Source organism: Crocodylus porosus, unplaced genomic scaffold (genome assembly GCF_001723895.1).
Source record: "Crocodylus porosus isolate Cpor-Errol unplaced genomic scaffold, CroPor_comp1, whole genome shotgun sequence".
Taxonomy (NCBI): domain Eukaryota; kingdom Metazoa; phylum Chordata; order Crocodylia; family Crocodylidae; genus Crocodylus; species Crocodylus porosus.
The window spans coordinates 802,171-817,800 of record NW_017728922.1 but is presented as its reverse complement, the minus strand read 5'-3'; the positions used below and the strand labels follow the sequence as shown (position 1 = coordinate 817,800).

Below are 15,630 nucleotides of genomic sequence, written 5' to 3'. Positions count from 1 at the left end.
AAATTGGATGCTTATCTTGCTGGGATCCTATGACCCCAGCTGCCTTCCTACCCTTTGGGCAGGGGGCTGGACTCGATGATCTCCCGAGGTCCCTTCCAGCCCTACTGTCTATGAAATCTATGAAATCAAACCCAGCCCCAGACAGACTCCAGGGAAGAGCCCAGCAAAGAAACCATAAAGGCCAGACAATGGGAAATATATGCATTAAAGAGTCAGAGATGTGGTATGCAGACAGCGCCATGAAACAAGTGCATTTTTCTGAGTGGGGCACAGGGCCGAGCTGGATGACAAACTGGCTCTTCCATCCCCCACCGACGTCTTGCCTCAGGAGGAGCAGTCAGTGTGCCCCCAACGAAAGGCAGCATCTGTCTCTTTTTAAGCAAGCAGCTGAGATGAGCCGAGTTGTCCAGAGACCGGCCAGGCTGGGCAATGTCGCTGGCAGAGCACAGACCCCCGGAAAGCACCGTCCCAGGGAACATGCTGCAAAACAGGACAGACAAAGCTGGTTACACATCTCAAAACCAAAGGTGCTGGGGAAAGTTCCCCAATACAAAGCTGCTCGGCTTCCTTTTTTTTGGTAACATCATTGCAGAAAATGAACCTCCACAAGGACATTCATCAGCCCGTGAGCTGGTCATTTCCAAGCATGCAGGCCACAGGGAAGGCTCGCAAATTCAACTGACGGAGCACCTTTGCTCTGCATCTGTTGTACAGATTTACGGATATGAAACAGCAGCAAGAGACTCAAGTCTGGACACGCTCAGTTGCACTGGCTTGAATGCTTGCCCAGGAAGGATTTCCCTAGGGGCCTGCTTTTAATTTTACAAATGCACCCTCCAGCCTTTAGCACCGTCAAGGTAAAGCACGGCCATTAAGAAAGACTCAGCTTTTCCAGAGCAGTTTATAGATCAAGGAAGCAAGCTGAAGAGTACAAATACGGTGCAGAGCTTGGAACAATTCCTTAGCCACAGGGCTGATGTCGTCATATGGCTGCATGTGGCAGAGAGCGCATTTGGCAGGAATAATCCATGGGAAGCGCTAGCTCCGATGTTTCTTTTAACCCTGCAGCACCGATAACGAGTTGTCAGGTCTCGAGCTCGCAGCCTGCCGCCTACCAGAGAGTGCAGCAATCCAAGCCAGACGCTCCCATCCATCCGTTACACAGCAAGGAGCAAGGAAAACCAGCCAGCACTAGCAAAATGGGATCAACATTTACAGAAAAAGCAGCGGAGCCAACGCTACTTGGCTTCCCACAGCTTCCAAACTGCCAGTAGCCCCACTACACGGGCACGTTCAGGGTCTCACCGGACAGCAGAAAGGCAAGGAGCAGCTGGCATGAAACTCATATACAAGCCAACACAAAACCCTACGGCGACGTCTTGAAGCATTGCAGTGGCTTCCACCTCTCTGAGCTAACAGGTGCTAGCATGTAGACAGACATGAACGGACCAGCGGCAGCAAAGCCACTGAGCTTGTGGTACCAGCCACGCAGGAGGAAACCCAGGGGATGGAGGGACTGTTAAACCCATGCCCTGTGGTCCTGAAGACCAGGTTCCTGGCTTCCTGCAGAAGCCCAGGCTTTTGTCACCATAAGCCCAGAAAGGCGCCTGCTCTTCCATAAGATTGCAGCCACAGCCCAAGTTTCATAAGAGACGCACATGCCTTCCAGCTCTAAACATGCTCCTCTCATGTGCAGGCGTCCATTTGGAGCATCCTTCCCCAGCTGCTCCGTGCAAGCGGTCTCTCTCAGTCCCGCCTCGCCCAGCAGCTCTGCTGGAGCTCCCATTGTCAATTCCTGCCTGGTCTCACACAGCACCCAACCCCTTCCAGCACTGCTTTGGGCCGTGCGCCTGAAGGTGAGGCTGTCCCTGAGAGCGCGTGGGGAGCACATGTCCTTGCCGTGGAGCTGGTGCATGTTTTGCACGTTGCACTGGCTGTACACAGCAAGGGGGCTGGGGCGTTGCTGATCTCTCCACGGTGAGCATGATAATCCAGCACACGGGTGTGGAAAAGGCACCATCGTGCTGGCCAGCATAGAAGATATTGTGGGAATAAAGTAAAACCATAAAGCAGATGCCAACAGCAGATTAAACCACAACAAGCTCAACCCAAACTTCTCATCAGCACAATCAACTCTCCCTCAAGGATGCCCACCGTCTTCCCTGACTAGTTTTATAGACGTTCCTGCTGCCCAGCATAGGGTCAACCAGGTTGGTTTCATTACTGAAGATCCTCCTGGTTCACCTGGGGCCCAGGGAATCGGAGTATTTTCCAGGTCAGATTATTTATGGATTTGCACAGCCCAGATCTCCCCAGCTCTGGTGGGACCGAGCTGCCAGTTCGGGATGTTTTTGTTTCTTTTTTTCAATCCAGTGCAAGAAATGATGCTCATGTGCTTATCCGTGAATGTTCAGACATGTCAACAGAGATGCAGGGTGACTTTTAGCCCCTGGAAAAGTGGTAGTTTGCTTGCAGTCAATAGGCTACTGCACATGCACATAACCCTGTATTTCATCTCAGGGGTGCTGGCTTTCCCTTAGCTCTCTGTCACCCCCTAAAGACATACGATATGTGCAATGATGTGACCTGGACAGAGCGTGCACTTTCTAAAGATAAAAGGCCCCACCAGGATTTTTTTTGCCCTTTGAAAGCACACAAGAAAATTCTTTTTTTAATGTTTTCCTTAAAATATTCCAAAATGAAAAAAAAACCCCAACAACTGGAGGTTCCTGTTAAACTCCCCACCCTTTTCTTTATTTTATTTTATCGCATCTCATGCAGCTGCACAAGATGTTCATACAAAGCTCAGAGAAGCAGACACGCTGCAGTCCATGGGGCCAGCCAGCACTGGAAAAGCCAGAGGGAGCAATAATTCCTCTCTTCCTTTTGAATGGATGTGATTTAATGTTTTATTTCTTTTACTCGCTGCATGCTAAAGAAAACATGAGGATTGCTCCGGGGCTAAGGATGTTTTTATCTTTACACAACCATTTGGTCTCAGCGGTGGCAGATGACAGGACAAGGAGCAATGGGCTCAACTTGCAGCCAGGAAAGTGGAGATTGGATATTAGGAAAAACTCTCTCACCAGGAAGGTGGTGAAGCACTGAAAGGGGTTACCCAGGGAGGTGGTGTCATCTCCATCCTTGGAGATGTTGAAGACCCGGGGAGACAAAGCCCTGGCTGGGATGATGTAGTTGGGGCTGGTCCTGCTTAGAGCTGGGGGCTGGACTAAAATGTGACCTCCTGAGCGCTCTCCCACCCCTCATTTTCTATGATTTTCACACAAATTCTTTAAATCCAGCTGCCGTTGCTTGAACGTTTCATCATTGTGTTCACAGTTAATTTGCTGCACAGTGAGAGCAATTAGGAAACACTGAAGATCTTGCTCAGGTGAAGTCTTCATTCAGGAGGTTTTGGCTGAGGAAGGATGGCGGCACTCGGGGCTGGGGTGGACTGAATTTTGTTTTCCTTTATTGAGATTTTGCTGTCAGGAACGTACTTGGGGCTACAGCAGAGTCTCGCCTACCCCGAGAGGCCATGAATGAGGCCGTGAATGAGCCCGATTAACTAAGGGGGAAAAGGACTGCTCGGCAGGCTACTTACTATACATGGATTAGCGCCCAGGTACTAAATCCATTTGAGACCCGACACCCCAGACTTTCAATTAAAGGATTTCTAGAGTTCCCCACAAAGTCATCAAATAAGGCTTAACACTCATACTGTTTACAAGGAAAAAGAAAACGAGAAACAAAGCTTTCATATTTTTTTTTTATAGAGCTATATATAAATGAACATCATAACAAGCCAGAAAAGGGCACAAATGCATTTTCCCCTCCCTCACGGATTACCTTGAAGACTGGGTTTATTTACTTGATTGATATGCCGCCCTCCCCCAAAAAGACCAGAGCAGCTTACAATAAAAATGAGATAAATTATTTAACAAACAAAAACAACAAACAGTCAAATGCAGCCGTAGAAAGCAGGTTATAGGGAGCCACGGGTCAGAAAAGCAAGCAGGATTTTTCTCATTTCTAACAGCTACGATTCCCTGAGGACCAACAGATGGAATTACCCATGCCCACCCGAGCTCCTCCGAAACCTTATAACCCCGATCTGCGTGTGCTGGTTTATCCAGCGGGGAACTGAACTCTGCAGCAAGGGGGGAAAGAGCACAGCCTGAGTGCTGGAAGGAGGAAGGTTTATTAAAAGAGCAAACAAAAGCAACAGCAAAATAACCACAGAGTCCTCCATCTCCCCCTAAACCATATAACCCAAGACAGAGCTGATCTGATAATAGCAACTCGGACAGTATTCACTTAATAATTATTAAGGAGCCCATCCAGATTTGCTGTATTTCTTCATCGGAAATGCAGAAGGATGTGTTGTTTTTTTCCCCCACCGTTAGCATAAAAATCTTACAGTGGAGGGAAACAGGATTTAAATCTCCTGGTGCATGGTGGTCTGTCTTCCCTCCTGCTCGGTGTCAGGGGCACAACAGCAAGCGCCGCGTCTCGGACATTATGCCTTTTTGCCGTGGTTATAGCAGACAATGCAGCGCTAGAACAACAAATGGAAAATGCTCGAGTCACTCCCTGACCTGAAGGAGGGACTCCTCTTGGTCAGCCATTTTCCCAGCAGGGCAGAGAAGTGGTCTACAGCACAGCAACGTGAGGGTGTACATTTAAAGTGCAAATCCCCATAGGGTCAGATGCAGCTATGGAAACAAAACCCAGTTTTTCTGGAAGACATTTAGGCAGGAGAATAAGATTTCCATTTAAAAAGCAAGGCCCTGGAATCCCAGAGCATTTTATCAAGCTGAACTTGCTGTCACAATGGCAACAAGTACATTGCATTGACTTTTTGCAGTAAATGCAATAATCACCAGGGGCCTGTCTGCATGGACAAAGAGGGTTCCCCGCCCCAACATTTGCCTAAGCTTTGGACAATTAAAGAGGTCTTTTAACACCCCTGTACAGGCAGGCAAGCTCCTCGGAAGTGACGCTAGCTGGCATGCCAGAGCCTGGCCAAGAGCAAACAAGACAACACACCCAGTGAACAAGACCTCTCCGTGGGTCAAACCTGCAAGCGAGAGGTGTGAGGGCAGCACCACAGACATCCTGAGCTGGCTTTCATCTCACCAGGGTGGATCACAAGGTGGGACGGGCTTCAGCATAGCCTAGCCGCTGGGCTCTCCCAGGGTGGAGAGAACGCTTTGCTTTGAACCAAACCCTTGGGAAATCAGCATTTGCCAGAGGCAGGTCCCCAAATTTGCAGGTGCCAGTGCAAGTGTTAGCCTTCTCCCACAGAGTCTCTGTCGCATGGAGAAACACAGTGGGGTCGGGGCCTCATTTCTAAAACAGTGACTGCTACAAGAGGCACAGCACATGTCTGCAGACAACTGCAGCCCCAGCCTCAGCTGCAAGAGTGCTAGGGGCCAGCTAAGATTTGGGGTTAAGAGCTGGTTTCTGCAATGCCCAGGGCGAGTCCTCAGGCATATGCTTTAGTAGGCTTCAGACTGCAAAGCACTGCGGAGAGATACCACAAGGCAGCAATACGGTGCTGGAGGAAGACTGAACGCCCGTGTCAGAAGCTTACCTTAGCAAAACGGCACTTGGCAGCTTTGGGTTTCAATCCTGGCCATTTATGGAGTGGGAACTTCCCTTTTTGGAGATTAACTGAAACAAAACACATGGCTCAGCACACGTGGACTGCAGGGGGCTAGACACAGGACTCCCCACGAATGGTGAGTTCCTCAATTCGGACTTGAGCGCACAAAGCGGGATGCTGAACAGGGGGAAGTGCTATCGTGGTTCAGGAAAGAGCGGGGGCAGAGCGCGGTGGCAGGCCCTGGAGCGGGCACATATACAAAGCAAGCAGGCAGGCCAGAGTGGAGAGAAGGGGCAGGGGGAGACATGCACGTGCTCTGCACCAAGAGGCAGAAGTACCACGACTAGGAGAAGCCACTGAGCAAAGCAACACTTAATAGGATATCAAAGTGATTTTCCTGTGCCACTTTGGTGCTCTGCACTCACTCCTGGAAAACAAAATTCCCCAAATAAAGGGCAAGTGAGAAGTTAAATGCCACTCTCTCAAATTCTCTCTTGCAATCAGTCACGCAAGATGGCTTTTCTGAATGACCCCACAAATAATTTGTGACCATTCACACGCTGAGCTGTGGAACTCAGTTCTTGACTAACGAGAAATTGCTGAAGAAAGTGTCTCCCCAGACTTACAGTTGATGTGCTTCATTATAATTTTCAAGACAAAAGCTTTCAGGGTTGGGTAAAGGCGTTCAACCTGCAAAACAGAGATGACTTTGTCAGGAACTGCCGTGCAGCACCCGAGAACATCCCCCACATTATCTAACAGTAACTGGATTTCAATAATGCTATATGAAGGGGGCTGAAAAGCTTGAGTGCTACATAGGAGTACAAACCCCGAATTATGACAAGCAAGCCTAGTCGCACTGGTTTGGGACATTATTAAAGAAGGAAGAATCTGCTGAGAGCAGGAGTAGTCATTTCCTATCCACCCCGCGCTGGTCTCCCTTTTCTTTCCCCATCCAGACGAAGTATCACAGCTGACTGGGGATATGAAACAAAGCTGCCCTCTGGACCTTGCAAGTCACAGACCTGCACTTGTGCTTGTGCACTGCTATTTCCCACCAAGCACAGAGGAGAACTGACACCAGGCCTTCAGCACTGCAGCCTTAGCTTGCAGAAAGTCTTAAAAAAAGGCCTTTTGTTTCAGAAGCAAAAATGTCAGATGTCTGCTGAATAGCAAAACACCTGTGAGCTGAGCAACAGGTAATTAGAACAAGCCTGCAGTGGCTTGCTCCCCACTGACCTGAACAGAAATCTTCAAGAAAATAACAATAGAGTCTTATCCAAAGAGCCCATTTACTCATAGATATTGGCCCCCAGGGGCCCTGAGCAGCGGAGGGAGGGAGGAGCATTGGGCAACCTGATCCTTCCACTCCCACCAAGTCAGCAGCTGCAGTAGCACATGGCAGCAATCACATCCATCACCCAAGGCATCAAGAAGACCTGGAACAAGTCTGGAACCAGGACAGACCCCTGCAGCACTGCCCTCGATACCTCATCCTGCCTTGAAAGGGAGTCGTCCAACGATTGCTTTTTGAGCACAGCTATCCAGCCAGCCATGCGCTCACCGCACAGTCCTTCATCTAGACCACGACTTCTTGCAAACATTTTGCCTCTGCCTCCTAGGATAACACCCAGAGTAATAACACTAGGAACTTACATTAACCTGTCCAACAACCGAGGAAATCCATCTGATGTGCAATCTGCAGAGAAAAAAAAAAAGGCAGCAAGGTGAGTCCATCTCAGACAGAAATGTCATTTCCTCAGAGTTTTTGGGTCCCATCCTCTTTTAAAACCTCAAGTCCAGATAAGGAACCCCCATTTCCATCTATATTGCCTGTCACATTAGATGCAAATTGTCCTTTATAATGTTAACCCCCCTCTAGAGAAAAACGCTTCCATGTCCTGATACCTGTCCATGGTTGTAATAAACAGTACATGCCCGTTGGTAACTTGAAGTATAGCTGTCATAGCAAGTCTCTGCAATGAAGACATGAGAGAGAGAGAGAGTCACCAAAAAGTGGATTTGAGCCTGCCTCAGCTCTAAAAACCACTGGTATCAGCCTCAAAATGCAACAGAGACATTCCTCCCTGCTGTAGGCCGAGCCCCTCGCCGAAGGGAGAGTGGCAATGACCACCCGGCAAGCTCTGTAATTTTATGCAAACAACCACACCCAGAAGCAAGAGCTTCCCTTTGCCACCTTGCTCATGCCTTCATCAAGAATTAGACAGAGGAGAAACATGAGCCAGGATCCATCCCACATCTTGGTGCTTTCTCCACATGCATGGGAAAGAAAGACTGTTCAAAACCCTCATTGCTGGACCTGCACGCGCAGGCAGACCGCACAAGTGCAGCCTCAGCCCCCAGTCGGCTTGCACCTGCAGAGGCTCACGGCCCGTGGGGGCTGCGCACGGGAACAGATTATTTTGAAATCCACAAAGTTCAACTCTGCAGAAATTAAGGCAGCCTCTGTAGGAAGAGGCGAGTCAGGAAAGCACCGAGTGCCAGCTCCGTCACCCACACCCCCCCTGCCTAAAGCACTACAGATGAGGGAGGTCTCATTTCCTGCTGGAATCCCAGCCCCCTCCTCATCCAAATCCCACAGGCACCCCTGGTTCAGCACTCAGGTGGATGGACTTTTGCCACCGCTGTAGGTGAGATTTGATGCTTTCAAGCAATTCAAGGGGATCGTCCAGTGCCCACGGAGCTGCTCTCTGGTTACAGTCTGGGCTGGGCTGAGTACTTCCAGTGCAGAGGTTTTTAATGCTTGCATTTGTTTCACAGCATCATCCAGGAGGCTGCCCTGCAGCTGGAAACATCTCACAGGAGAGATGCCTATTCTGAACAAATACACTTTGTGGGACACCCAAACCCACCCACCAGCCTCCGGATGCAGAGAGCAGCTGGTTGCTAGCCATGACCCCCAACCCCCTCCTTTTCTTTTCTTTACCCCTTGAAACTAAATAAGAGCTTCCTCTCTTCTCACTTACTACTTCCAGCTTCAGGAGACTCAAGCTGCCATTCTCATGCTTAGTGACAATCTCCAAGGTGAGAGAGATGTTCATGTTGCACACACCCACGTCCAAGTACACCTCTAGAGGCCTAAGCACCTTGATGTTGATGATGAGCGAGGAAAAGATCACGGGGCAGATCAAGCACTGGAAGAAACCGGGCATCAAGGTTGAGGCTTCAGCTAGTGCACACATCCCATGGGAAGGAGCATGAGGAAGCAATGGGCATGTGGGGATGGGGGTCCAAATGATAACCTGTGGGCCCCTGGAGTCAGCAGTGGTCCTTGCTGCGTACGCCTTCTGGAGGCCCAGCAGCACACACCGATGCTGCCAGTCTTGCACAGGAGAGTGCAGTCTTTGCAGGCCCACCCTTCCCAGACAGATGTTCAGCATCTGTCTCTGCTCCCCACCCTTCTTCACCTGTCTGCAGACCTTTCTGGCTCTCTCTGTTCCCTTGGGCAGCCTGCTGCTTTCTATCTCAGCATGTCCAGGCTGCAACAGCCCTGCATCCTTCCCCTGGCTTCCCCTTTCTGCAAGGCCTGCTCTTGGACTCAGAGCAGTGCCAAGCATGAGTCCAAGCAGCAGGGATTATGTGTAATGAATGACCGCAGTGGGACCAGCATGGGCCGTGCAGGGCTGAGGGGTCAGCCAGGGCACCGATGCTTCTGGCGTCAAGGTCTGTTTGGCTTTGGGATAAAAGGAAGCCAAGGTCTGGCCAGGCAGGGAAAAGCCCCCGTGAGACTCAGACCGACTCACCTTGGAAATGATCAGATCCGTGACAATGTTCTCCAGTGTGGCCGTTTCATAAAACTGTTTGAAAGAAACACAACGGTGAGGTGGAAGTGCCTGGCTCTGCTGTGGAGCAAGGCCACCAATGCCACAGCTTCGCGGTCCTTTTTTTTCATTTTGTGGGGTGACCTCCTTGCCCACATAAAGCCAGAAGGGACATTTGCAGGCAACAAATAAACTCAGCCCAGAGCCAGTCCTGGGTTTCAGCCTTTTTTCTCCACCGAATCACCCATCTACAGGGGATTTCCTGCCCCCTGCAAGGCCCCTGCTGTCCCCTGGGATCCTTCCCCACAGCCGCTCAGTAGAGCACCATGTCCCCCAGCACGGCGAGATGTCTGCATCCCAGGCCTCACGAAATGGGGATAATCTTTCATGAACCGCAGCTCCCGTCCCAGCCGACCAGACCTTGCGGGAACCACGGCAGCTTGGGGCAAAGCGTTTCCTTATCCAAAACAACAGGGTGCAAGTGAGTCTTGGGGACAGCTGCCTGGGTCCCTTGTTTCCAAAAAAGCAGCTTAACCTGACTGCCCATCTCCAGGCCTGCAGTGTTACTCATCTCATTCCCAGCTATTTTATTTTTCTTTCAACTCTAACCCCACCCTTCAGGTGCAGCTGAGGTTTGCCCAGCATCTACATCCGATGTCTTTCAGGCAAATAGAAAAAGCAGCTCTTGGTCGAGATACAGGGCTGCATACAGTGACTCTCAGCTCCGTGAAAGACAGACTCACCCTGGATCAGGCAGCGGGTCCAGAAAGCTGGAGATTTTATGCAAATACCTTAAAGTGCATGTTTATGCATATGCGCTCGCTAATTTGCATGATTCATTTCTCTTGTCTAAAACCTGCACTTAACCCTGCCTTGTCCTCCATTAAATTCTCTGCTTAATTTGCCTGTTCATGCCTCCTCTCTCTGTCCCCCAGAGGCTTCCCTTGTAACCCATATCTCCACATCTCTCATTCTTCCTCTCTCCCCATGGTCCCTCATCAGACACACATGCATTCCCATAGAGAGCATGCCTTTAGGAGGTCTGCAACACAGCTCTACCCCTTCATCATACAGTCCACCACCCCGCCATGTCTCTACAGCTAGAGGTGCATTAGATGTTGTGCTTTAATAACGCGCCTCCTCCTGCTCTCCCTGCAAAACTGGAACTTGCAAGCAGGTGCCTCCTGGATTGATCCAAGACACTGAGAAGCTCAAGGATGGGGGGAACATCCCACAGGTAAGCTAGAGAGAAAGCACCAATGTTTCTGTAACAGTGAGCGTGCCACTCACCGTTGCAGGAGTGCAAGGGATGGACAGTGGTTTTGGTAAGACAATTCTGGAGTAGATAAAAGTGAGCACGGTCTGCCCAATAGCCTCAGAAGTTTCATGATATTCTGGCAACTTGATATCGCCATCTGGCTCCGGTGGGATGAGGATTTTCTTTCCACTGTCAGTCTCATACTCAGTCTGAAAACAGAATATAGATTTCACCCCTTCACAATGGGGTTACTGAATAGGCAAAGGCACAAAATAAGGGAAACAAAAATATAGTATCCTTAACAGGAGGTCACACATCCCTCTGGAGTCTCGTTTCATTCCCCTTTGTTTCTGATAAAACAATTTCCAGCTACAACTGGAAGAACTGGTCAATGCCAACCTTGCAGGGAGAGTCGCTCTCAGGGGTGTGGGAAGCTGCGTGGGAGCAGGTACAGGCTGCCCAGGAGCAGGGCCTGAATGCAGTTTCCAGATCTAAAAGGGAGACAGGCTGCACCCCATAAACTAAGAGACTATGGTCATCCTTGTACAACCCTGTGTGATCCAGCCGGGACAGCAGGACAGACAGAGGACAGACTGCAAGAACAGAGCTAGCCAGGGAATGTGCAGTCCCGTAGGGCTGGTTAAACTACGCGCCACGTGGATCTGCAGACCTCAAAGCCAGATGGGCTATGACGATCTGGTGCAATCTCCCACATAACCAAGGCCAAAAGCATCTCCATCCTGCAACTCCAGCAGCAAGCCCGTGCCAACAGCTCTGCTGGCAAACACAGGTGGTTAGCACGTGTCAAGAAGGACAAGCCTGTGGTCTTTGCCATTAAACGGATCTTTTTACCCCACATTTTTATCCTGCCTTCAAATTCTCCTGAGACGTTATTTTCTCCTGGAGGGACCTGGGTCTCTGGTGTTTGCTGACGTAGATTTCTTGACATTAGGGCTGGAAGGGACCTCGGGAGATCATTGGGTCCAGCCCCCGCCCAAGGGGCAGGAAGTCAGCTGGGGCCGGATGATCCCAATAAGATAAGCATCCAAATGCTTCTTGAATGTGTCCAGAGTAGGTGCTTGCACCGCTTCTGGGGGGAGTCTGTTCCAGTCTGCAAACCCTACACAGGCATTCAATGCAGATGAGAAAATCCTCATGAGATCAGGGCTTTAGCGAGTCAGTGCGATGAGACGGGAACAAATGGCTGCAGAACGGTGCCCTCTGTGCCACTGCACAGACACCAACAGGTGAGGAGTCAGAACTATTTCTGCAAATGATTTCTCTGAACAAGGGTGGGGAAGCTCTAAAACCACACCAGATCGACCCCGTTTATGGCCATGAAATCCTAGCCACCAAAACGTTACTCCCTTACCAGGACAGAGACTTCAATAGTGCGGTTGTGGACCTTCGGAGTTTGAATCACATACCGGATTTTCCCGATTTCAATTGGAAGTGCAGCTGTATAGAAACACAAAGAGACCCGAAAGTAGACATAGCAGTAGCTGAAAAGGCACATGACTGAGCTGGCATTTTATCACCTCACAGTTAGACCGCGAAATCTTTTTAGTCAGGCATCAAAAATAGTCTGCCCCGAGATATTTATATTTTGGGGAGGTGGAAACTAATCAGAGTCAGGATTAAACATTTAAGATAGGAACCAGCGGTCAATCAGTGAGCCTCCTTCTTCAAGTCTCTATCCAGAATTATATATTGCTAGACAATATATTGCTTGACACAGATCCCCTCCCTCGGAGGAGAGCTCATGAGTCTCTTCACAGCCAGAGTTCAGATAACACCTTGTGTGGTAAGCTGCAAACACAGATAAAGGGACGTTTCACCTTGCAAAGGACAAAGTCGACTAAGTTAGACAAAACCCAAAATAAGACAAACTGAGGCACTGGACAATGGCTGAGGCATGGGACCATGTGGGAATAATCTGGTATGAAAAAACAACTAGCAAGGCTTTCCGTTCCCAGCAGCCACATGCTTCAGTTTTGCTGTCGTCCAGTGAAAGCTCTATGGCAGTTTCAGATGCGTTTAAATTATATTCAGATACATTTAAGATTTTACAGAATTAAAGTGAAAAAGCACAGTCAGCAGAGCAGGTCCCACATCACTTCGTTTGTTATTAAATTTGGTTTTTCCATGCTTCCATTTTTCATTATACGTTGAAGATTGTCATCTTGAGGCTTCAGAGTCAACAACCCCCCTAAAACAAAGGGGGAGGTCAGACCCCTCAAAGAGTGTTTCTGGCTCTCTTCAGATTTAGGCAAACATTTTATGTTAGTTATATTTGGGTCATATCTGATGGGTTATCTTCAAAGCCCCAAAGGCTACCATTTTTTAACTGGAAGCTAAGAGCTGGCTGAAAAGGGAATCGCTCTCTGGCTAGGTCATAGGAAAGGGAAGGAAAATGTTTTTTAAAGGATCGTTTGCAACACTCACTCGTCAGATCATCCAGCATCTTTTTGTGTCCGAGAGACAGAGATATGAAGAATATTTTGGATATCTGAAACACAAGAAATACCGTAATTTCCTGCTCACCGGCTGTAACAATCATGGGCGAATAGCAATGACTTTTACTAATTGGAGCAGCAAACCTCCAATATTTGTGCAGAGGTCAGGGAAATCTCAGGGCCAGAAAATATTTTTGAGGAGGGAGGATGGATGTGTGAGCATTGCATAGCAATGCTTCACGTCACCGCTGTTGCTCGCTGATCTCTACACATGAAAGTACCACTGTGCTCACAGCGTATGAAGGAAAAGCTTCAGGGAGCTTAAAGCTTCAGCGTTAGCAAAGACTGGTTCAAAGGTCTCCTTGCCCTTTGGGCAGGAAGGGGAAGAACTTGTTGTGGGAGTCTGTTGGGGTGGGAGGAAGGAGAACGGTAGACTAGATCCTGCCCCTAATCACCTTTGGGCTCACAGGGGCCAGAGGAGGCAGGAGACAAGGAGACGCACCTTAGTCTGTATCTCGAACGTGACACTGTTCTGTAGCGAGGCTATCACGCCTGCACTGATGTCGCTGCAAGCAAAACCAAACAGCATCAACTACTAAAGAGCAAACGGCATCATATGAGAAACAAGCATCTCAGCCTGGCATGGTCTGAGACAGGGTCCCGACTCCTGGGCTGCCCGTGCCATGGGCCGCTCGGGGCTTTGGGGAATATGTGGATGCAAATGGGAGGCAGATGGATCTCTTCCATTGTGGTCCCCAGGCCATGGGAGTCTGAGATTTAAAGAGTAGTTCATACAGACGATGCTCCGCAGCCTGCAACCCTGGGCCTCAAGAACCAATACCAGAAGCAGCAGGTATCAGCTCTAGGGCTGTGGCGTGTGGTGCTGGCAGTGTGGCCCCGTGAAGGGTGCCACCACCCACACTCCCAAACGGGGTGCATCTGCACAATATTGAACGAATTAGTTCTGCTTCTCAGTGGGGCTAATTAGCCTGCCCACTGTGCCATGCAAACCCAGCGACATTGCTGCTAGGGGCGAGGAGGCACCATGCGTCCAAGCACAGAGCTGCTTATAGACACACTCCTATGGGGGCCTACGCCAAGCCTTTGGGGACCTCACACCTAGTGCAAAAAACTTATGGTACAACACTGATTGCATTGATTCGGGTAGTGCGTAGGTGCTAACTGAGAATGAGCCCATCGAGCTAGGTTCTGCACAAGTAAAAACAGCAGCGGCTGATCTAAATCTGTAATTGTATGGCTTACACGGTCATGGGGGGGTTTGTCTCCCCAGCACTCGAAGAAGTAATTATAACAATAACAATAATAGCAATAATAATAAAACAAGACAAAGGTGTGGAGCAGAAATAGGAACATGCAAAGAAGAGCAGAAGGATAAACAGTGGTAAATAAATAAGGAGATGTGCTGATAGACCAGCAGCACAGGGCGCTGGTGCTGGTTAACCTGCAATAAGCAGAAGCGGCCCACACTCACGGTAAGCTGCTTGTGACATTAAGGAAGGCCACGGCACACTTGGAGCTGTTGATGGGGATGGTGTTGCTCAGGGGCGAGAACTGGGTCAGCAGGACCAGAGCAATGCAGCGTACTTTCAGGCTGATTGTGACCATGCCTGGGAGGATGTTGCTGGTACTGCAGGGGCAAATTCACAGAGGATGCTCATTAGCCCACAGCACAACCTCCCCAGCAATGCTGCCCTTACGGAGGTGGAGACTTAGCTGGGTGCACACGCAGGTTACAACCAACTTCCTTCCATCCCAGCCAGAGCTACTGCCTTCCCCTCACTGGCTCCGTCCTCAAAGGACCCTCACACTTAACAACCAAGACCCAGCTCCTCAGGCCCTAACCCATGCTGCATGATAACCTCCTGAGAGGCAGTCCCATGGATTTCCACAGGCAGGATCCAGCCCCACAGAGACCAGCGAAAGGCCTGTGTGGTACGTGCCTAGATTTGCTGGACAGCGAGGATGCGCTGTAAATAATGCCGATGCCCTTCAGGAAAGTCAACAGCCAGATGTCTCCTGTATGAGATAGGGGACGTTGCAGAGCGTAGCCTGCTGCATTGCTCTTACGTTTTCCCTCTCGAATCCTGGCTCGCATCCAAGTGGATAGCAAGTCACAGGTGAGCCATGTGACAGAAACAGCATGGACTACTTAGCCTATCCGCTGCTCAGTCGGCATTGCTGGGTTGTCCTCTGCAGCATATTCACCAGCTTACACACATCACATTTTAAACCACTGATACAACGCAGCCTCCCCTCCAACTCTTGAGCACATGTCCTAATGTCCTATAAATCTGGTCGAACCAGGCTGGACATAAGGAAGAATTTCTTTACTGCCCGAGCCCCCAAGGTCTGGAGCAGTCTGCCAGCGGAGGTGGTTCAAGCACCTACATTGAACACCTTCAAGAGCAAGCTGGATGCTTATCTTGCTGGGATCCTGTGACCCCAGCTGACTTCCTGCCCTTTGGGCAGGGGGCTGGACTCGATGATCTCCCGAGGTCCCTTCCA

At 49.8% G+C, this 15,630-nt stretch overlaps 1 protein-coding gene across 1 annotated transcript in view; it reads right to left on the bottom strand.

Annotated features, from left to right (window-relative positions):
• Positions 1–3,772: 3,772 nt before the first annotated feature.
• The window catches only part of LOC109313096, an 18,845-nt gene continuing 6,987 nt past the window's right edge, over positions 3,773–15,630 (bottom strand). Inside the window, exons 5-16 of the mRNA XM_019539498.1 lie at positions 14,597–14,752; positions 13,607–13,670; positions 13,094–13,157; positions 12,021–12,106; positions 10,681–10,857; positions 9,373–9,426; positions 8,596–8,763; positions 7,517–7,584; positions 7,265–7,307; positions 6,235–6,298; positions 5,597–5,676; positions 3,773–4,558 (exon numbers count right to left, since the gene is read on the bottom strand). Coding sequence (XP_019395043.1) covers positions 4,520–4,558; positions 5,597–5,676; positions 6,235–6,298; positions 7,265–7,307; positions 7,517–7,584; positions 8,596–8,763; positions 9,373–9,426; positions 10,681–10,857; positions 12,021–12,106; positions 13,094–13,157; positions 13,607–13,670; positions 14,597–14,752 — 1,063 coding nt within the window. The 3' untranslated portion in view covers positions 3,773–4,519. The remainder of the gene's footprint in view (positions 4,559–5,596; positions 5,677–6,234; positions 6,299–7,264; positions 7,308–7,516; positions 7,585–8,595; positions 8,764–9,372; positions 9,427–10,680; positions 10,858–12,020; positions 12,107–13,093; positions 13,158–13,606; positions 13,671–14,596; positions 14,753–15,630) is intronic.